This window comes from Scyliorhinus canicula, chromosome 29 (genome assembly GCF_902713615.1).
Source record: "Scyliorhinus canicula chromosome 29, sScyCan1.1, whole genome shotgun sequence".
Classification (NCBI taxonomy): Eukaryota; Metazoa; Chordata; class Chondrichthyes; order Carcharhiniformes; family Scyliorhinidae; genus Scyliorhinus; species Scyliorhinus canicula.
The window spans coordinates 15498733-15520181 of NC_052174.1; the positions used below are offsets into that span (position 1 = coordinate 15498733).

Consider the following 21449-nt stretch of genomic DNA (forward strand, 5'->3'; position numbering starts at 1 on the left):
TTTCCGTAGGTTCGAGGACCAGAACTGTTCCCAGCTGTGGTCCAACCTGATAGTTCTATCAATGGTTCTGATCCAGCAGGTTTAAGGACCTTCTTTTCATCTACCCTATCAAACTCTTTCATTATCTTACCGTCACCCCCTTGGTGATCTCCGCTTCACCCCCCCCCCCCCCCCCCCCCCCCCCCCCCCCCCCCTCCCCACAGCTCATACTCCATCCTGCTCCCTGGTCAGTGCGACTCTCAGCAACTCAATCCGGATGGATTAGAGGTCTATTTCCATTTGTTTTCAGCGTTAGTCCCTGGGATGTGGGCGCTGTGGGGCTGGGCCAGCTTTTATCGCCCATCCCTAATTGCCCTCAACCTGGGGGGGGGGGGGTCAGTTAAGAGTCGACCCCTTTGCTGCGGGGTCTGGAATCAGTGCCAAACCGCAGCGCCAACGCCTCGGCAATCCCGTCCACTTTCCCGGTGGTCCGACGCTACCCCTCCACCACCACCGCTCTTGACCTCCCCCACCACCCTCCCCACCACCCTCCCCGGTTTCTGCCCCCAGCCCAGGGCTGCCCCGGCGGCGATGTCAGCGATGCCTCTGTGACGTCACAATCGTCGCTCTTGTCCCCTGGCGACGGCTGAAGGTGACATCAGCGGCAGGGGGGGGGGCAGATTAATGTGTGGGCGGGGGGTTGGGGGGGCGGGGGTGGGGGTGGGGGGGGCCGTCTGCAAACACTTTACAGCACAAACAGCTGAAATAATGACATGCGCGTGGTTACCCCGGGGGAAAACGCAGATCACAATCAGTCCTTAGCAGTGCAGCCCCGGAGAAAAATAACTTCAGAGAGAGAGAGAGGGATAATGACCAGCAGAGCACCCAGAGGCAAACTTCAAAAATATTCGCGATTCAATAGAAATGACAGGCCGCCCAGTGTAAGTATCAGGCACATCATCAACCTCTCAGAATATACTCTCAGCAAAGCCGCGTCAGCTCAAACGCCAGGGGTTTATTCGCCCCAAAGAGCTGAGTGGCTCCAGGCTTTTTAACGGGGGCTGAACTGGGCAAGGCGGAACCCGCGCTCCCAACATTACAGGAGGGATGGGATAGCACTGGGAAAGGGGGCAGAGGAGATTTAGCAGGATGTCGCCTGGCACGTAGACTGTTAGCTGTGAAGAGAAATTAGACAGACTGGGGGTGTTTTGCCTGGAGCAGAGGGTGGGGGACAGGATTCAGATGTATAAAATTATGAGGGGGTACAGATAGAGTAGACAGGAAGAAACTTTTCCCCTTGGCGGGGGCTCAATGACCCGGGGGCAGAGATTTAAGGTTCGGTGGATTGGCCATGCGAAGTAGGCCTTACTGTCCAAAAAGGTTAGGGGGGGTTACGGGGGATGGGGTGGAAGTGAGGGCTTAAGTGGGTCGGTGCAGACTCGATGGGCCGAATGGCCTCCTTCTGCTCTGTATGTTCTATGTAAGGGGGCAGGGGTTTATAATACTAATCTTTATTGTCACAAGTAGGCTCACATTAACACTGCAATGAAGTTACTGTGAAAAGCCCCTAGTCCCCACATTCCGGCGCCTGTTCGGGTACACAGAGGGAGGATTCAGAATGTCCAATTCACCTAACAGCACGTCTTTGGGGACTTGTGGGAGGAAACCGGAGCACCCGGAGGAAACCCACGCAGACACGGGGGAGAACGTGCAGACTCCGCACAGACAGTGACCCAAGCCGGGAATCGAACCTGGGGACAGGACGCTGAGAAGCAACAGTGCTAACCGCTGTGCTACCGTGCCGCCCATAGGGGGGAACGCGAGGCCGAGACCCTCATAACATCGTAACGTTTAAGAAGTATTTAGACGTGCCCTTGCGATCTCAGGGTAGACAGGGCTATGGGCCAAGTGCTGGGGAATGGGATTAGAATGGTTAGGTGGTTGTTTCTGACCAGCACTGACGTGGTGGGCCGAAGGGCCTTTACTGTGCTGCGGAACCTCGATGACTCTGTGGGCTCCGATAAACCTGCTTCGGATCTAGTCATGGGTCACCATTGATCGGGGATTCACATCCCCCCCCCCCCTCCAGGGTGCAGTGCCGGAGGGGGTGCTGCATTGTCAGAGCAGCTGGTTGTTGGCTTCTATGTTAACGATAACACGGAGGAAAGTCACTCACAGCATCTGATCCTTTCCAAACTTAATAGCCTCTATTCTGAAGAGCCCATGGCTCTATTTAAGGAATCTTTCTCCTGGTTTCCTGGCCAATATTCCTCCTAAAGATAAAAGGGGGACAAAAAAGGTCCAATGGGTAATTAATTACTCCTGTGCTGTATGTAAGAATTTCAGAGATATTGTATTGTATGTATTAGGCGCAGTAAGGGTTCAAAACCTGGGACAGTGTGTGTCTAACTGCTGCACTCATGATTTTAAAAATCCTGATTTGAAAGGCAACTATGTTTTTGGGAGCCAGAGGTGCAATTAAAGCATCATAAAAGCTTGGGCTGATGGATTTTTGTTTGAATTAAAAGGGTTCCCCGTGGAGTCATTAACCGGGTCGGAGAATCGTTGGCGGGGGGCGGGGCGCGATTCACGCGTTCGGCGCGGTGACGGTCGGGGGCCGCTCTACACGGCCGCCCCCCCCCTCCTGGCGATTCTCCCCGCGCGATGGACCGAGTGCCCGCCGAGATAGGCCGGCCGGGTCCCGCCGGCGCCATTCACGTGTGGTCCGACCCGGCGGGACCTCGGCGTTCATGCTGCAGGGGGCGGCCTGGTTGGGGGGGGGGGGACCCGACCCCACGGTGGCCTGGCCCGCGATCGGGGCCTACCGATCAGCGGGCGGATTTTGCTAGTGGGGGCCTTTGTTCCTCCCCGCCGGGCCCCTGTAGCTCTCCACCATGTTGCGACGGGACAGGCGTGGAGAAGGAAACTCATGTTCACGCGTGAACTCGTGCCGGCCGCAGCAAAGAACAAAGAACAAAGAAAAGTACAGCACAGGAACAGGCCCTTCGGCCCTCCAAGCCCGTGCCGACCATGCTGCCCGTCTAAACTAAAATCGTCTGCACTTCCTGGGTCCGTATCCCTCTATTCCCCATCCTATTCATGTATTTGTCAAGGTGCCCCTTAAACGTCACTATCGTCCCTGCTTCCACCACCTCCTCCGGCAGCGAGTTCCAGGCACCCACTACCCTCTGTGTAAAAAACTTGCCTCGTACATCTCCTCTAAACCTTGCCCCTCGCACCTTAAACCTATGCCCCCTAGTAGTTGACCCCTCTACCCTGGGAAAAAGCCTCTGATTATCCACTCTGTCTATGCCCCTCATAATTTTGTAGACCTCTATCAGGCCGCCCCTCAACCTCCGTCGTTCCAGTGAGAACAAACCGAGTTTATCCAACCTCTCCTCATAGCTAATGCCCTCCATACCAGGCAACATCCTGGTAAATCTCTTTTGCACCCTCTCTAAAGCCTCCACATCCTTCTGGTAGTGCGGCAACCAGAATTGAACACTATACTCCAAGTGTGGCCTAACTAAGGTTCTGTACAGCTGCAACATGACTTGCCAATTTTTATACTCAATGCCCCGGCCAATGAAGGCAAGCATGCCGTATGCCTTCTTGACTACCTTCTCCACCTGTGTTGCCCCTTTCAGTGACCTGTGGACCTGTACACCTAGATCTCTCTGACTTTCAATACTCTTCAGGGTTCTACCATTCACTGTATATTCCCTACATGCATTAGACCTTCCAAAGTGCATTACCTCACATTTGTCCAGATTAAACTCCATCTGCCATCTCTCCGCCCAAGTCTCCAAGCGATCCTCCCCGTGTTTGCGTGGATTTCGCCCCAATCCAAAAGATGTGCAGGGCAGGTGGTTTGAACACGCTAAATTGCCCCTTAATTCAAAATAAAATGAATTGGGTACTCTAAATTTAAAAAGAAAGTCTCCAAACGATCTAAATCCTGCTGTACCCTCTGACAGTCCTCATCGCTATCCGCAATTCCACCAACCTCTGTGTCGTCTGCAAACTTACTAATCAGACCAGTTACATTTTCCTCCAAATCATTTAGATATACTACGGACAGCAAAGGCCCCAGCATTGATCCCTGCAGAACACCACTAGTCACAGCCCTCCAATCAGAAAAGCACCCTTCCATTGCTACTCTCTGCCTTCTATGACCTAGCCAGTTCTGTATCTGTAGCTCGCATGCGCGGACCCGTGGCGCCTGTTCTGACGCCGATTTCAGCAGCTGGAGCAGCGTGAGGCTTTCCAGTGCCGTGCTGGGCCCCTGTGCAGCGCAGGATCATTGATCCTAGGGGCCTGTTGACGGCATCGTAAAAGGTGACGGCGTTTACGACGACGTCAACACTTCGCCTCAGAATCAGAGAATACCGCCCATTATTTTATCAATTCCTTCCCGGGATGGGGGCGTCGCTGGTTAGACCTGCATTTATTGCCCATCCCTAATTGCCCCTTCAGAAGGTGGTGGGTGAGCCGCCTTCTTGAGCCGCTGCAGTCCCTGAGGTGTAGGTACACCCACTGTGCTGTTAGGGAGGAAGTTTGCCCCAGTGACAGTGAAGGAGCGGCCGATATATTTCCCAGTCAGGGTGGGGAGTGACTGGGAGGGGAACCTCCAGGTGGTGGGGTTCCCAGGTATCTGCTGCCCTTGTCCTTCTAGATGGTAGAGGCGGTGGGTTTGGAAGGTGCTGCCTAAGGAGCCTTGGTGAGTTGCTGCAGTGCAACTTGTAGATGGTACACACGGCTGCTGCTGTGCGTCGGTGGGGGAGGGAGTGAATGTTTGTGGAAGGGGAGCAATCAAGCGGGGCTGCTTTGCCCTGGATGGTGTTGAGCTTCTTGAGTGTTGTTGGAGCTGCGCTCATCCAGGCAAGTGGAGAGTCTCCCATCACACTCCTGACTTGTGCCTTGTAGATGGTGGACAGGCTTTGGGGGGTCAGGAGGTGAGTTACTCTCCGCAGGATTCCCAGCCTCTGACCTGCCCTGGTAGCCACAGTATTAATGTGGCTGGGTCCAGTTCAGTTTCTGATCAATGGTAACCCCCAGGATTTCGATTGTGTTCAGTTAGTAAGATGATGTAGAGGAGCTAGAGTATAAGGCATTTTGCAGAAAAAACAGTTTAGTTTTTTCAAATAAATTTAGAGTACCCAATTCTTTTTTTCCAATTAAGGGGCAATTTAGCGTGGCCAATCCACCTACCCTGCACATCTTTTTAAAAATTTAATAAATTTAGCTTACCCAATTATTTTTTCCAATTAAGGGGCAATTTTAGTGTGGCCAATCCACCTACCCTGCACATCTTTGGGTTGTGGGGGCAAAACCGACGGGGAGAACGTGCAAACTCCACATGGACAGTGACCCGGGGTCGGGTTCGAACCCGGGTCTTCGGGGCGATGAGGCAGCAGTGCTAACCACTGTATCACTGTGCCGCCCTTGCTATTCCCATTAAACAACATCCTTGTAGGCTCAATCCACTAAAGTTAGCACAGGTACAAAAGGAGATTGACAGCATGCTTAAGAATAATATCATCAAAGTGAGTTGCAGTGACTGGAGCTCACCTACTGTGATGGTACCAAAGCCGACTGGAACACAGCGATTGTATGTGGACTGTATAAAAGTCAACACAGTTACAAAGTCAGATTCGTAACCTGTTCCTCATTTGGAAGACTGTTGAAAAGATGGGACGAGTGAATTTTATCACCAAACTTGAGTTACTTAACGGATATTGGCAAGTACCTTTATCAGGCAGGGTGAAGGAAGTTTTGTTTTTGTGATGGTCTGTATCAGTTTGAAGTCATGCAGTTTGGAATGAAGAATATGCAGTAACATTCCAAAGTTAACCAACAAGGTTATTCCTGGACTAAACAATTTCGCGTTGTACACTGACAATCTAGTTGTGTTCAGTCAAACGTGAAGAAGTATTTGAAACATTTAAAGAAATTATTCGATCGACTGCAGGAGGTTGGATTGGTGGCTAAAAGTGAATTTATGAAAGCTCAAGTCACATTCTCAGGCTATGCAATCGGACACAGTCAGAAAGCCCCACGGAATGTGTCAACAAAAGCTGTTGGGGATTTTCCAATACCATCGGCAAGCCGAGGAGTTCTGAGATTTCTGGAGATGAATTGCTTCTACCGGAACGTCTGAAAAAGCACAGGAAATTTCAGTGGACGTCAGAATGTCAGGAGGCATTCAACAATCTGAAAACTGTGTCAACCTTCACACCATGTGTTGGCAACACCTACATACGGCAAGCCATTTAATGTGACACGGGTGATGTGGGTGCTGGTGCTGTACTGTTGCAAGAAGATGATGAAAGAATCGAGGGGCCTGTTGGTTATTTTTCTCGGAAACTAAATATTCATCAAAATAAATATTCAAGAAGGAGACATTGAATTTGGAATTGGCGTTGCAACATTTTGACATTAACGTTGCTAACAATTCATCGGAGGCCATTGTGCATTCAGACCATAATCCATTGATGTTTCTGGAGAGGTTTAAGGATCGAAATGCGGGACTGTTTAGATGGAGTTTATTGCTGCAATCATTTCACTTAAAAATTATAATAATGGCAGCACGGTGGCGCAGTGGTTAACACTGCTGTCTCACGGCACTGAGATCCCAGGATCGATCCCGGCTCTGGGTCACTGTCCGTGTGGAGTTTGCACATTCTCCCCGTGTTTGCGTGGGTTTCACCCCCCACAACCCAAAGATGTGGATTGGCCACGCTAAGTTGCCCCTTAATTGGAAAAAATTAATTGGGTACTCAAATTTTTTTCTTTAAATCATAATAATAATCTTAATGTCACAAGTAGGCTTACATTAACACTGCAATGAAGTTACTGTGAAAATCCCCTAGTCGCCACATTCTGGCGCCTGTTCTACACAGGGGGAGAATTCAGAATGTCCGATTCACCCAACAGCACGTCTTTTGGGATTTGTGGGAGGAAACCGGAGCACCCGGAGGAAACCCACGCAGAGACGAGGAGAACATGCAGACTCCGCACAGACAGTGAGCCAAACTGCAATCGAACCCGGGACCCTGGAGCTGTGAAGCAACAGTGCTGGCCACTGTGCTATCGTGCTGCCCATTCGTATACAAGCCGCAGGAAGAGAAAACGTGATTGTCGATGCTTTATCACGACTTTGAAATGGAGAAGACTGGAACGTGGAAGGTGGACAAGAATGACTGAAATGGACTATACTCCTGTTTAAACTTACATGCTTAAATAATAATAATAATATCAATCACTTATAATGTATCATGTGTATCTTATAGCGTATTAGTTGTGTTTAGCAATGAGAAATGTTTAGAGTTAAAAGGTTTCGGAATATGAAGCCATCTGTTTATATCACTGGTTCGTTTTTATTTAAGGGGGGGGGGGTTAAAAACCCAGGACAGTGTGTGTATAATCACCGCGGTCATGTTTTTAAAAATGCTGGTTTGAAAGGCAACTATGTTTTTGGGAGCCAGAGGAACAATTAAAGCATCGTAAAAGTTTGGGCTAATGGTTTTTTGTTTGGATTAAGAAGGGTGCCCCGTGGAGTCGTTAATCAGATACATTGTGTTTGGTTAGTATTTTGCATTTTGCAAGAAAATCAGTTTAGTTGAGTTTTAAATTGGGATGTGGGCAGAGGTCAAGCATCTGCTGTCACTACAGTTCAGTTAAAGATCCGACTAGGGACGGACCAGAAGCAGCTGATCGTAAGGCAGTGAGTTCACGATCCATCGGTGTACAAGATATGCAGTTGCAACAGTGAGTGGAGACAGACAGAATCTGCAGGTTGTTCCTCAAAGAATATCTCTTAAGCAGGTCCACCTGGGTCTGCTAACTGCATTTCAAAGTGGATTGACTGCTGAGATGATTTTGTTGTGCCAGGGGAAAGTAAAGATAGCAGTTAAGATTAAAGTGCCACTGCATTGTGCAAGGGATAATTGTAAGCTATTTTCTTGTGCGATGTTAAATATATCTGAATGCTGTGTTAGTAATGAGGTTTGTTTTAACACATCATATCCCGATTCAGTCCTGGAGCGAGGTATAATTCGTCACGGCCTTACAAAATTAAAATAGATGGTTGGGGTTTCTCTCCAGAATCATAGCCACTGGTGGGATCTGGTAGAAGATGCAATATTCCTGCCTGTATCTGTCTTTCCTGGTTTAACCTGTACAACATTCCCAACCAACTCTTTCTGCACCGACAACAGGTGAAACGGAGGAAGATGTCTTTCTGTCGGCTGAACGGACAGTGTGAGCTCGGTGGAGGAGCCGGCATCAAAAAGGAACCAACAGGTCCGTTCTCCATCCTCTCCATCCCTCCCGAGTTAGTGAGTATCCAGTGTAGTACATGGAGGAGGATGCACCACCTTCATCCACAGGATGAACTCACAATTCCACAAACATCCAGGCCCTTGTAAGATACAGTTATAATAATACAGCTTTCATTAGAGACAGTTCCGCTGAATATTAATTACTGTGTGTGTCCTCCTCCGGGAGACTTTCCTGCGATCCACTCTGCGTCAATGTTAGACTGTGATCTGCCCTGTGTGATTGTTTTAATGTGATCTACTCTGGGGGACTGTGTGATTGTGATCTACTCTGGGGGACTGTGTGATTGTGATCTACTCTGGGGGACTGTGATTGTGATCTACTCTGGGGGACTGTGTGATTGTGATCTACTCTGGGTGACTGTGTGATTGTGATCTACTCTGGGGGACTGTGATTGTGATCTACTCTGGGTGACTTTGTGATTGTGATCTACTCTGGGGGACTGTGTGATTGTGATCTACTCTGGGGGACTGTGATTGTGATCTACTCTGGGTGACTTTGTGATTGTGATCTACTCTGGGGGACTTTGTGATTGTGATCTACTCTGGGGGACTGTGTGATTGTGATCTACTCTGGGCGACTGTGTGATTGTGATCTACTCTGGGCAATTGTGTGATTGTGATCTACTCTGGGGGACTGTGTGATTGTGATCTACTCTGGGCGACTGTGTGATTGTGATCTACTCTGGGCAATTGTGTGATTGTGATCTACTCTGGGGGACTGTGTGATTGTGATCTACTCTGGGTGACTGGGTGATTGTGATCTACTCTGGGTGACTGGGTAATTGTGATCTACTCTGGGTGGCTGTGTAATTGTGATCTACTCTGGGTGACTGTGTGATTGTGATCTACTCTGGGGGACTGTAATTGTGATCTACTCTGGGGGACTGTGATTGTGATCTACTCTGGGTGACTGTGTGATTGTGATCTACTCTGGGTGACTGTGTGATTGTGATCTACTCTGGGTGACTGTGTGATTCTGATCTACTCTGGTGAATGTGTGATTGTGATCTACTCTGTGTGATTGTGTGATTGTGATCTACTCTGGGTGACTGTGTGATTCTGATCTACTCTGGTGAATGTGTGATTGTGATCTACTCTGTGTGATTGTGTGATTGTGATCTACTCTGGGTGATTGTGTGACTGTGATCTACTCTGGGTGACTGTGTGACTGTGATCTACTCTGGTGAATGTGTGATTGTGATCTACTCTGTGTGATTGTGTGATTGTGATCTACTCTGGGTGATTGTGTGACTGTGATCTACTCTGGGTGACTGTGTGACTGTGATCTACTCTGGGTGAATGTGAGATTGTGATCTACTCAGGGTGAATGTGTGATTGTGATCTACTCTGGGTGATTGTGTGATTGTGATCTACTCTGGGTGACTGTGTGACTGTGATCTACTCTGGGTGGATGTGAGATTGTGATCTACTCTGGGTGAATGTGTGATTGTGATCTACTCTGGGTGATTGTGTGATTGTGATCTACTCTGGGTGACTGAGATTGTGATCTACTCTGGGTGACTGTGTGACAATGATCTACTCTGGCGGACTGTGTGATTGTGATCTACTCTGGGTGGCTGTGAGATTGTGATCTACTCTGGGTGACTGGGTGAGTGTGATCTACTCTGGGTGGCTGTGAGATTGTGATCTACTCTGGGGGACTGTGATTGTGATCTACTCTGCACGACTGTGTGATTGTGATCTACTATAGGTGACTGTGTGGTTGTGATCTACTATAGGTGACTGTGTGGTTGTGATCTACTCTGGGTGAATGTGTGATTGTGATCTACTCTGGGTGACTGTGTGATTGTGATCTACTCTGGGGGACTGTGTGATTGTGATCTACTCTGGGTGACTGTGTGATTGTGATCTACTCTGGGTGACTGTGAGATTGTGATCTACTCTGGGTGAATGTGTGATTGTGATCTACTCTGGGCGAATGTGTGACTGTGATCTACTCTAGGATGACTGTGATTGTGATCTACTCTGGGTGACTATGTGATTGTGATCTACTCTGGGTGAATGTGAGATTTCTATCTACTCTGGATTCTCTGCTGTTTTCCCCGATAGGCTATTCCCCACCAACAGTATCTGAAGCAGTAAACCTGTTAGAGAGGGGGACGGCCACAGGTGATTCCTGCACTGACTGCCTGCCTCTTCTAGCAGTCACCCATCTGTCTTTCTGCACCTTGGGTGTGACCACGTCGCTATAACCCCATATCTATGACGCTTTCTGCCACCTGCGTTCCCCTCAGTGTAACCACCCACTGCTCCAACTGAACCACGTGGTCTGTGAGGAGCTGCCATTGGTTACACTTGCTGCAGACATAATCGACCAGAACGCTGGAGCGTCACAGTTCTCCCACATCTCACAGTTGGAGCACTGCACCCCGCTGAGTGACATTTAAGCATGAGTTAGTTAATTTAACATAAACACTTGAATTATTGTTTATTAGGGGTGGTGACAGCTACAGCCAATCAGACTCTGAACTTTTAATTGAAAAACAGGACAATTAGATTGAACCCTTACCTTTCTGATTACCTCACTGCCCCAAAATACCAAGTTTCAACCTCACTCACGCTGTCTCGTTACGCAGGACGTATCGCCTCCACCGTGCGCAAAGCTTACTGTGTGCCCGCCCCCTGTTCCAGATCGACTTTCTCCCCTGCCTCCCCCCCACCCCCCCCCCCCCCCCGCCTCCTGTTCTAGATTAACTCTCTCCCTGGCCTCCCTCCTGTCTCCTGTTCCGGATCGACTCCCCCCCCCCCGGTATCCCGTTCCAGATCAACTCCCTCCCCGCCTCCTGTTCTAGATCAACTCTCTCCCTGCCGCCCCCCCCCCCCGGGGTATCCCGTCCAGATCAACTCCCCCCCCGCCTCCTGTTCTAGATCGACTCTCTCCCTTCCCCCCCCCCCCCCGGGTCTCCTATTCCGGATCGACTCTATCCCCCCTTGTATCCTGTTCCAGATCAACTCTCTCCCTGTCTCCCCCTGTCTCCTGTTCCAGATCAACTCTCTCTCCCCATCCTCTATTCCGGATTGGCTCTCCGTCTCCTGTTCCAGATTGACTCTCCCTCTACCCGTCTCCTGTTCTGGATCAACTCTCTCTCCCCCATTCCCTGTTCCAGATCGACTCTCTCTCCCCCGTCTCCCGTTCCAGATTGACTCTATCTCCCCCATTCCCTGTTCCAGATCGACTCTCTCTCCCCCATTCCCTGTTCCAGATCGACTCTCTCTCCCCCATTCCCTGTTCCAGATCGACTCTCTCTCCCCGTCTCCCGTTCCAGATCGACTCTCTCTCCCCCATTCCCTGTTCCAGATCGACTCTCTCTCCCCCATTCCCTGTTCCAGATCGACTCTCTCTCCCCCATTCCCTGTTCCAGATCGACTCTCTCTCCCCCATTCCCTGTTCCAGATCAACTCTCTCTCCCCCATTCCCTGTTCCAGATCGACTCTCTCTCCCCCATTCCCTGTTCCAGATCGACTCTCTCTCCCCCGTCTCCCGTTCCAGATCGACTCTCTCTCCCCCATTCCCTGTTCCAGATCGACTCTCTCTCCCCCATTCCCTGTTCGAGATCGACTCTCTCTCCCCCATTCCCTGTTCCAGATCGACTCTCTCTCCCCCGTCTCCCGTTCCAGATCGACTCTCTCTCCCCCATTCCCTGTTCCAGATCGACTCTCTCTCCCCCATTCCCTGTTCCAGATCGACTCTATCTCCCCCATTCCCTGTTCCAGATCGACTCTCTCTCCCCCATTCCCTGTTCCAGATCGACTCTCTCTCCCCCATTCCCTGTTCCAGATCGACTCTCTCTCCCCCGTCTCCCGTTCCAGATCGACTCTATCTCCCCCATTCCCTGTTCCGCATCGACTCACTCCCCCCGTCTAATGTTCCGGATCGACTGTCCCTCCCTGTCTCCTGGTCTGGATCGACTCTCGACTCTGAGTTTAAAGCACTAGCCCCCCCCCCCCCCCCCCCCCCCCCCCTTGTCCGGGACCCCCACCAGCAATGCTCTCTGTTTAACCTCTCCGTTCCCAGTAAAGATCCTGAAGCCTTTGGACAGGTCGCAAATCGGGGATTCACAACTGGTGGTTTGTGCCACTCCCGGACTCCAGCGACCATTCGAATAAACACTGCATTTCCCAGGCGGAATCATTGGCGCCAATACCTCGTCCCCACGATGTTCTGGACAGGATCTCGGCTGGGTTAGAATGGGCAGTAACGTTTTCCCCTCCGCGATCATCATTTACTGGGTTCTGCTCTGGGAACTTTGTGCAAGTTCTGTTCTGATCTTTTCCAGATTGCTGACATTTTTAAAGCCGATATTTAAATATTCTTTAATTCATTTTATTTAGAATGTTCTCCCTCCCAACCACAGATTATATTCTCGGTCGATCCTACACCATGTTCTATCCTGGATGTAATTTATGCTCAGATCCATGTCAAGGATATTCTCTGTTGTGTTTATTGCTGGGTGTGTTATATTTAATCATCTTTTGAACCCGGTGTATCATATTTAATGCTTTGTTAGTCTAGACTGTAAGCTTTGTGAATTCTGGTGTGACACAGGAGCCCTGAGGTGCGGGGAGGAGTGTTCTGAATCCTCAGTCGGAGGGTCTGTCTGTTACTGTCGGGAAGGTCAATACTGAGGGAGTGCCGCACTGTCAGAGGGTCAGTACTGAGGGAGTGCCGCACTGTCAGAGGGTCAGTACTGAGGGAGTGCCGCACTGTCAGAGGGTCAGTACTGAGGCAGTGCCGCACTGTCAGAGGGTCAGTACTGAGGGAGTGCCGCACTGTCAGAGGGTCAGTACTGAGGGAGTGCCGCACTGTCAGAGGGTCAGTACTGAGGGAGTGCCGCACTGTCAGAGGGTCAGTACTGAGGGAGTGCCGCACTGTCAGAGGGTCAGTACTGAGGGAGTGCCGCACTGTCAGAGGGTCAATACTGAGGGAGTGCCGCACTGTCAGAGGGTCAGTACTGAGGGAGTGCCGCACTGTCAGAGGGTCAGTACTGAGGGAGTGCCGCACTGTCGGGAAGGTCAATACTGAGGGAGTGCCGCACTGTCAGAGGGTCAGTACTGAGGGAGTGCCGCACTGTCAGAGGGTCAGTACTGAGGGAGCACCGCACTGTCAGAGGGTCAGTACTGAGGGAGAGCTGTACTGTCAGAGGGTCAGTACTGAGGGAGTGCCGCACTGTCAGAGGGTCAGTACTGAGGGAGTGCCGCACTGTCAGAGAGTCAGTACTGAGTGAGTGCCGCACTGTCAGAGAGTCAGTACTGAGGGAGTGCCGTACTGTCAGAGGGTCAGTACTGAGGGAGTGCCGCACTGTCAGAGGGTCAGTACTGAGGAAGTGCCGCACTGTCAGAGGGTCAGTACTGAGGGAGTGTCGCACTGTCAGAGGGTCAGTACTGAGGGAGTGCCGCACTGTCAGAGGGTCAGTACTGAGGGAGTGCCGCAATGTCAGAGGGTCAGTACTGAGGGAGCGCCGCACTGTCAGAGGGTCAGTACTGAGTGAGTGCCGCACTGTCAGAGAGTCAGTACTGAGGGAGTGCCGTACTGTCAGAGGGTCAGTACTGAGGGAGTGCCGCACTGTCAGAGGGTCAGTACTGAGGGAGTGCCGCACTGTCAGAGGGTCAGTACTGAGGGAGTGTCGCACTGTCAGAGGGTCAGTACTGAGGGAGTGCCGCACTGTCAGAGGGTCAGTACTGAGGGAGTGCCGCACTGTCAGGGGGTCAGTGCTGAGGGAATGCCGCACTGTCAGAGGGTCAGTGCTGAGGGAGTGCCGCACTGTCAGAGGTTCAGTACTGAGGGAGTGCCGCACTGTCAGAGGGTCAGTACTGAGGGAGTGCTGCACTGTCAGAGGGTCAGTACTGAGGGAGTGCTGCACTGTCAGAGGGTCAGTACTGAGGGAGTGCTGCACTGTCAGAGGGTCAGTACTGAGGGAGTGCCGCACTGTCAGAGGGTCAGTACTGAGGGAGTGCCGCACTGTCAGAGGGTCAGTACTGAGGGAGTGCCGCACTGTCAGAGGGTCAGTACTGAGGGAGTGCCGCACTGTCAGAGGGTCAGTACTGAGGGAGTGCCGCACTGTCAGAGGGTCAGTACTGAGGGAGTGCCGCACTGTCAGAGGGTCAGTACTGAGGGAGTGCCGCACTGTCAGAGGGTCAGTACTGAGGGAGGGCCGCACTGTCAGAGGGTCAGTACTGAGGGAGTGCCGCACTGTCAGAGGGTCATACTGAGGGAGTGCCGCACTGTCAGAGGGTCAGTACTGAGGGAGTGCCGCACTGTCAGAGGGTCAGTACTGAGGGAGTGCCGCACTGTCAGAGGGTCAGGACTGAGGGAGTGCCGCACTGTCAGAGGGTCAGTACTGAGGGAGTGCCGCACTGTCAGAGGGTCAGTACTGAGGGAGCGCCGCACTATCAGAGGGTCAGTACTGAGGGAGTGCTGCACTAGGTCAGTAGGGCCTGTCAGGGTCAGTACTGAGGGAGTGCCGCACTGTCAGAGGGTCAGTACTGAGGGAGTGCCGCACTGTCAGAGAGTCAGTACTGAGGGAGTGCCGCACTGTCAGAGGGTCAGTACTGAGGGAGTGCTGCACTGTCAGAGGGTCAGTCCTGAGGGAGTGCCGCACTGTCAGAGGGTCAGTACTGAGGGAGTGCCGCACTGTCAGAGGGTCAGTACTGAGGGAGTGCCGCACTGTCAGAGGGTCAGTACTGAGGGAGTGCTGCACTGTCAGAGGGTCAGTACTGAGGGAGTGCCGCACTGTCAGAGGGTCAGTACTGAGGGAGTGCTGCACTGTCAGAGGGTCAGTACTGAGGGAGTGCCGCACTGTCAGAGGGTCAGTACTGAGGGAGTGCCGCACTGTCAGAGGGTCAGTACTGAGGGAATGCTGCACTGTCAGAGGGTCAGTACTGAGGGAGTGCTGCACTGTCAGAGGGTCAGTACTGAGGGAGTGCCGCACTGTCAGAGGGTCAGTACTGAGGGAGTGCCGCACTGTCAGAGGGTCAGTACTGAGGGAGTGCTGCACTGTCAGAGGGTCAGTACTGAGGGAGTGCCGCACTGTCAGATGGTCAGTACTGAGGGAGCCGCACTGTCAGAGGGTCAGTACTGAGGGAGTGCCGCACTGTCAGAGAGTCAGTACTGAGGGAGTGCCGCACTGTCAGAGGGTCAGTACTGAGGGAGTGCTGCACTGTCAGAGCGTCAGTACTGAGGGAGTGCCGCACTGTCAGAGGGTCAGTACTGAGGGAGTGCTGCACTGTCAGAGGGTCAGTACTGAGGGAGTGCCGCACTGTCAGAGAGTCAGTACTGAGGGAGTGCCGCACTGTCAGAGGGTCAGTACTGAGGGAGTGCCACACTGTCAGAGGGTCAGTACTGAGGGAGTGCCGCACTGTCAGAGGGTCAGTACTGAGGGAGCCGCACTGTCAGAGGGTCAGTACTGAGGGAGTGCCGCACTGTCAGAGGGTCAGTACTGAGCGGGATGCTGAATCCACGTTGGGGAGCTTTCCGTTCTCCAGAGGGTTTATCGACAGCTCCCCTCCCTCCCAACCACTGTGACCGTCAGAATTAACGAATTAACCCGAATCCCATTATCCCAGAGACAAATTAAAGGGACAGTCCCAAAGGGAAACTGCTTCAAGCAAAAAACAGATCACAAATGAAACTTACAATATTAAATCAAAATGTGACTGACAGGGTCAGCAAGACACCCCAGCCCCTGTGGTGCCCCCCGGGCACCGAGTGTCTCGAGGGTACCCGTGGACACCGATTGCTCCCTCCCACAGGACACCCGACCACGAACGTAGCCACGGAAGAGGGGCTGACACCTGACCGGATGGACTACACCCCAGGGTCCTAAAGAGATAGCTGAGGAGATTGTGGAGGCATTGGTGATGATCTTTCAGGAATCACTGGAGGCAGGAAGGGTCCCAGAGGATTGGAAAGTGGCTAATGTAACACCCCTGTTTAAGAAGTGAGGGAGGCAGAAGACGGGAAATTATAGGCCGGTGAGTCTGACTTCGGTCATTGGTAAGATTTTCGAGTCTGTTATTAAAGATGAGATTGCGGAGTATTTGGAAGCGCACGGTAAAATAGGACTGAATCAGCACGGCTTTGTCAAAGAGAGGTCGTGTCTGACAAATCTGTTAGAGTTCTTTGAGTAGGGAACAAGGAAGTTAGACAAAGGAGAACCAGTGGACGTGATTTATTTAGATTTCCAGAAGGCCTTTGACAAGGTGCCGCACAGGAGACTGTTAAATAAGTTCAGAGCCCATGGTGTTCAGGGTAAGATCCTGGCATGGATAGAGGATTGGCTGACTGGCAGAAGGCAGTGAGTGGGGGATAAAGGCGTCTTTTTCAGGGTGGCAGCCGGTGACTAGTGGTGTGCCTCAGGGGTCTGTGCTGTGACCACAACTTTTCACAACATACATTAATGAGCTGGAAGAAGGAACTGAAGGCACTGTTGCTAAGTTTGCAGATGATACAAAGATCTGTAGAGGGACAGGTAGTATTGAGGAAGCAGAGGGGCTGCAGAAGGACTTGGACAGGCTAGGAGAGTGGGCAATGAAGTGGCAGATGGAATACAATGTGGAAAAGTGTGAGGTTACGCACTTTGCAAGGAGGAATGGAGGCATAGGTTATTTGCTAAATGGGAAGATGCTTCGGAAATCAGAAGCACAAAGGGACTTGGGAGTCCTTGTTCACGATTCTCTTAAGGTTAACGTGCAGGTTCAGTCGGCAGTTAGGAAGGCAAATGCAATGTCAGCATTCATGTCGAGAGGGCTAGAATACAAGAGCAGGGATGTCCTTCTGAGGCTGTCTCAGGCTCTGGTCAGACCCCATTTGGAGTATTGTGAGCAGTTTTGGGTCCTGTATCTAAGGAAGGATGTGCTGGGGCCTTGGAAAGGGCCCAGAGGAGGTTCACAAGAATGATCCCTGGAATGAAGAGCTTGTCGTATGAGGAACGGTTGAGGACTCTGGGTCTGTACTCGTTGGAGTTTAGAAGGATGAGGGGGGATCTTATTGAAACTTACAGGATACTGCGAGGCCTGGATAGAGTGGACGTGGAGAGGATGTTTCCACTTGTAGGAAAAGCTAGAAGCAGAGGACACAATCTCAGACTGAAGGGACGATCCTTTAAAACAGAGATGAGGAGGAATTTCTTCAGCCAGAGGATGGTGAATCTGTGGAACTCTTTGCCGCAGAAGGCTGTGGGGGCCAAATCACTGAGTGTCTTTAAGACAGAGATAGATAGGTTCTTGATCAATAAGGGGATCAGGGGTTATGGGGAGAAGGCAGGAGAATGGGGATGGGAAAAATATCAGCCATGATTGAATGGCGGAGCGGACTCGATGGGCCGAGTGGCCTAATTCTGCTCCTATGTCTTATGGTCTTATGGATCGGACCACCCCCTCGATCGCCCGCTGCCTGGATCTGTTGTTGGCAATCATAACCCCTGTTTATGTAGACTGGACGTCAATTAATACCCAGCCCCTTTTCTCTTCACTGTAACAATGCCATTGACCATCGCCAACTTTAACGACATAATTAACACCGACGCTGACCCTCTTGAGGATCGAAGCTAGTCCAGGGGGTCACCCAGGCGCTCATTGGGGGCATAATGGGCCCCATCTCATCGAGGTGATACCCCAAATATCTCCACACCATATCCACTACACAAGACAGCACCTTCTTCCATAGCTCCCCTGAACGCTGTGTGTCCAAAAGGCGGTGGGCGTCCCTCACAGCCTCAGGTAGAATACTGGTTGGAGTAGGGGGGCTGGGGGGGGGGGTGTGTGTGTGTGTGTGTGTGTGTGTGTGAACTGTCCTTGGGGAGTTATTTGCTGTGTGATAGCTGGGATTGGCTGGGGCTATCGGCTGATATCTCTCTCTGATCCGTAGCTCGATCAGATCATATCCGACCTGTCAGTGAAGGATGTGGTGATGCTGGGGCAGACCTGTCGCTACTTCCACGAGTTCTGTAGTAACGAAGCCGTGTGGAAGCGGATCAGCAGGAAGCTATCGCCCAGGCTCAACACAGAGGAGACAGCAGAGGATAGCTTCTGGAAGCGAGCCTCCATCTTGAACTGTTAGTAACAACTCAGCTCTTTCACAACGCAGAATCTAGCTTTTGTAACTGGCAAAGTGTACTCTATTCAGCCCCTCTCCAGCCTGTTACACAGGAACAGGAGGCCCATTCGGGCCCTCTACAGCCTGTTACACAGGAACAGGAGAAGGCCCATTCGGGCCCTCTACAGCCTGCTACACAGGAACAGGAGGAGGCCCATTCAGCCCTTCTCCAGCCTGTTACACAGGAACAGGAGGAGGCCCATTCAGCCCCTCTCCAGCCTGTTACACAGGAACAGGAGGGGGCCCCATTCAGCCCCTTCTCCAGCCTGTTACACAGGAACAGGAGGCCCATTCAGTCCCTCTCCAGCCTGTTACACAGGAACAGGAGGAGGCCGATTCAGCCCCTCTCCAGCCTGTTACATAGGAACAGGAGGAGGCCAATTCAGCCCCTCTCCAGCCTGTTACACAGGAACAGGAGGAGGCCCCATTCAGCCCCTTCTCCAGCCTGTTACACAGGAACTGGAGGCCCATTCAGTCCCTCTCCAGCCTGTTACACAGGAACAGGAGGAGGCCTATTCAGCCCCTGTCCAGCCTGTTACACAGGAACAGGAGGAGGCCGATTCAGCCCCTCTCCAGCCTGTTACACAGGAACAGGAGGAGGCCTATTCAGCCCCTCTCCAACCTGTTACACAGGAACAGGAGGAGGCCCATTCAGCCCCTCGAGTCTGTTACACAGGAACAGGAGGAGGCCTATTCAGCCCCTCTCCAACCTGTTACACAGGAACAGGAGGAGGCCCATTCAGCCCCTCGAGTCTGTTACACAGGAACAGGAGGCCCATTCAGCCTCTCGAGTCTGTTACACAGGAACAGGAGGAGGCCGATTCAGCCCCTCTCCAGCCTGTTACACAGGAACAGGAGGAGGCCTATTCAGCCCCTGTCCAGCCTGTTACACAGGAACAGGAGGAGGCCGATTCAGCCCCTCTCCAGCCTGTTACATAGGAACAGGAGGAGGCCAATTCAGCCCCTCTCCAGCCTGTTATACAGGAACAGGAGGAGGCCCATTCAGCCCCTCGAGTCTGTTACACAGGAACAGGAGGCCCATTCAGCCTCTCGAGTCTGTTACACAGGAACAGGAGGAGGCCCATTCAGCCCCTCTCCAGCCTGTTACACAGGAACAGGAGGAGGCCCATTCAGCCCCTCTCCAGCCTGTTACACAGGAACAGGAGGAGGCCCATTCAGCCCCTCTCCAGCCTGTTACACAGGAACAGGAGGAGGCCGATTCAGCCCCTCTCCAGCCTGTTACACAGGAACAGGAGGAGGCCCATTCAGCCCCTCTCCAGCCTGTTACACAGGAACAGGAGGAGGCCCATTCAGCCCCTCTCCAGCCTGTTACACAGGAACAGGAGGAGACCCATTCAGCCCCTCTCCAGCCTGTTACACAGCAACAGGAGGAGGCCCATCCAATGCCTTAAACCTATTCCGTCATTCAACTAGATCTAGCCTGTATCTTAGCCAATGCTTCCTTTAAGCTGGTAAAGAGTCCGTGAGGGGCAGGGGCAGGCCAGGTGGTTATTAAAGCTGCATTCTCAGCCACGTGCCAGTCGTAAAGTGTGGATGCAGCGCACGGCTGGCCCAGAGGGGGAAACATTGATCCTGTTGCCATTGCTGAAAGGCGGGGGGGTCCTACCTGAATTGCCCCTCTCCCCCAGCGTTGCCCCTGTTGAGCGGGTGTGTATTGCAAGTTGGTTGGTGTGTACTCCCCGCCCCACCCCCCCTCCTTGCCGCTAACACCCCGTACGGTACTGTCACCCCAACAGATACAAAAGGCTTGTTTTTCCAGACCTTCGGAGGCCGGAGGAAGACAGTCAGTCGGACTGTCGCCCCCCACCTGTCGCACGGATACCGCAAATTCATCCCAACTAAAGACAACGTCTTCATCCTGGACTACAGCGGAACTCTGTTCTTCCTGAAGAATGCCCTGGTCTCCTCCACCCTCGGTCAGATCCAGTGGAAGCGAGCGTGTCGTTACGTAGTCCTCTGTCGGAATGTTAAAGATGTGAGTAGAACGGGATTTACTCTGTATCTAACCCCGTGCTGTACCTGCCCTGGGAGGGTTTGATGGGGACAGTGTAGAGGGAGCATTACTCTGTATCTAACCCCGAGCTGTACCTGTCCTGGGAGAGTTAGATGGGGACAGTGTAGAGGGAGCTTTACTCTGTGTCTAACCCTGTGCTGTACCTGTCCTGGGTGTTTGATGGGGACAGTGTAGAGGGAGCTTTACTCTGTATCTAACCCTGTGCTGTAACTGTCCTGGGAGTGTTTGATGGGGACAGTGTAGAGGGAGCTTTACTCTGTATCTAACCCCGTGCTGTACCTGTCCTGGGAGTGTTTGATGGGGACAGTGTAGAGGGAGCTTTACTCTGTATCTAACCCCGTGCTGTACCTGTCCTGGGAGTGTTTGATGGGGACAGTGTAGAGGGAGCTTTACTCTGTATCTAACCCCGTGCTGTCCCTGTCCTGGGAGTGTTTGATGGGGACAGTGCAGAGGGAGCTTTACTCTGTATCTAACCCCGTGCTGTACCTGTCCTGGGAGTGTTTGATGGGGACAGTGTAGAGGGAGCTTTACTCTGTATCTAACCCCGTGCTGTACCTGTCCTGGGAGTGTTTGATGGGGACAGTGTAGAGGGAGCTTTACTCTGTATCTAACCCCGTGCTGTACCTGTCCTGGGAGTGTTTGATGGGGACAGTGTAGAGCAGGGGTGGGCAAACTTTTCCGTGCAAGGGCCACATTCAGAAATTCACAATTTTAAAGGGCCGCATAGTATATTAAGTAAAATAATTACTTCACCCGGTTATGATTCTGGGCGCCTCATATAGAACATAGAACAGTACAGCACAGAACAGGCCCTTCGGCCCTCGACATTGTGCTGAGCAATGATCACCCTACTCAAGTCAACGTATCCACCCTATACCAGTAAGTAACCCAACAGCCCCCCCCCCATTAACCTTAAAAAAAAATTAAAATTAAAATTAAAAAAAAAATAAAAAAATAAAAAAAATTTTTTTTTTTTTTT

At 51.8% G+C, this 21449-nt stretch overlaps 1 protein-coding gene across 1 annotated transcript in view; it reads left to right on the top strand.

The window, feature by feature from the left end:
- Positions 1–694: 694 nt before the first annotated feature.
- Positions 695–21449, top strand: part of LOC119958336 (F-box only protein 24-like) — a 34899-nt gene continuing 14144 nt past the window's right edge. The window contains exons 1-4 of the mRNA XM_038786776.1: positions 695–920; positions 8199–8318; positions 18208–18394; positions 20193–20431. Of these exons, the coding sequence (XP_038642704.1) occupies positions 753–920; positions 8199–8318; positions 18208–18394; positions 20193–20431 (714 nt within the window). The 5' untranslated portion in view covers positions 695–752. The remainder of the gene's footprint in view (positions 921–8198; positions 8319–18207; positions 18395–20192; positions 20432–21449) is intronic.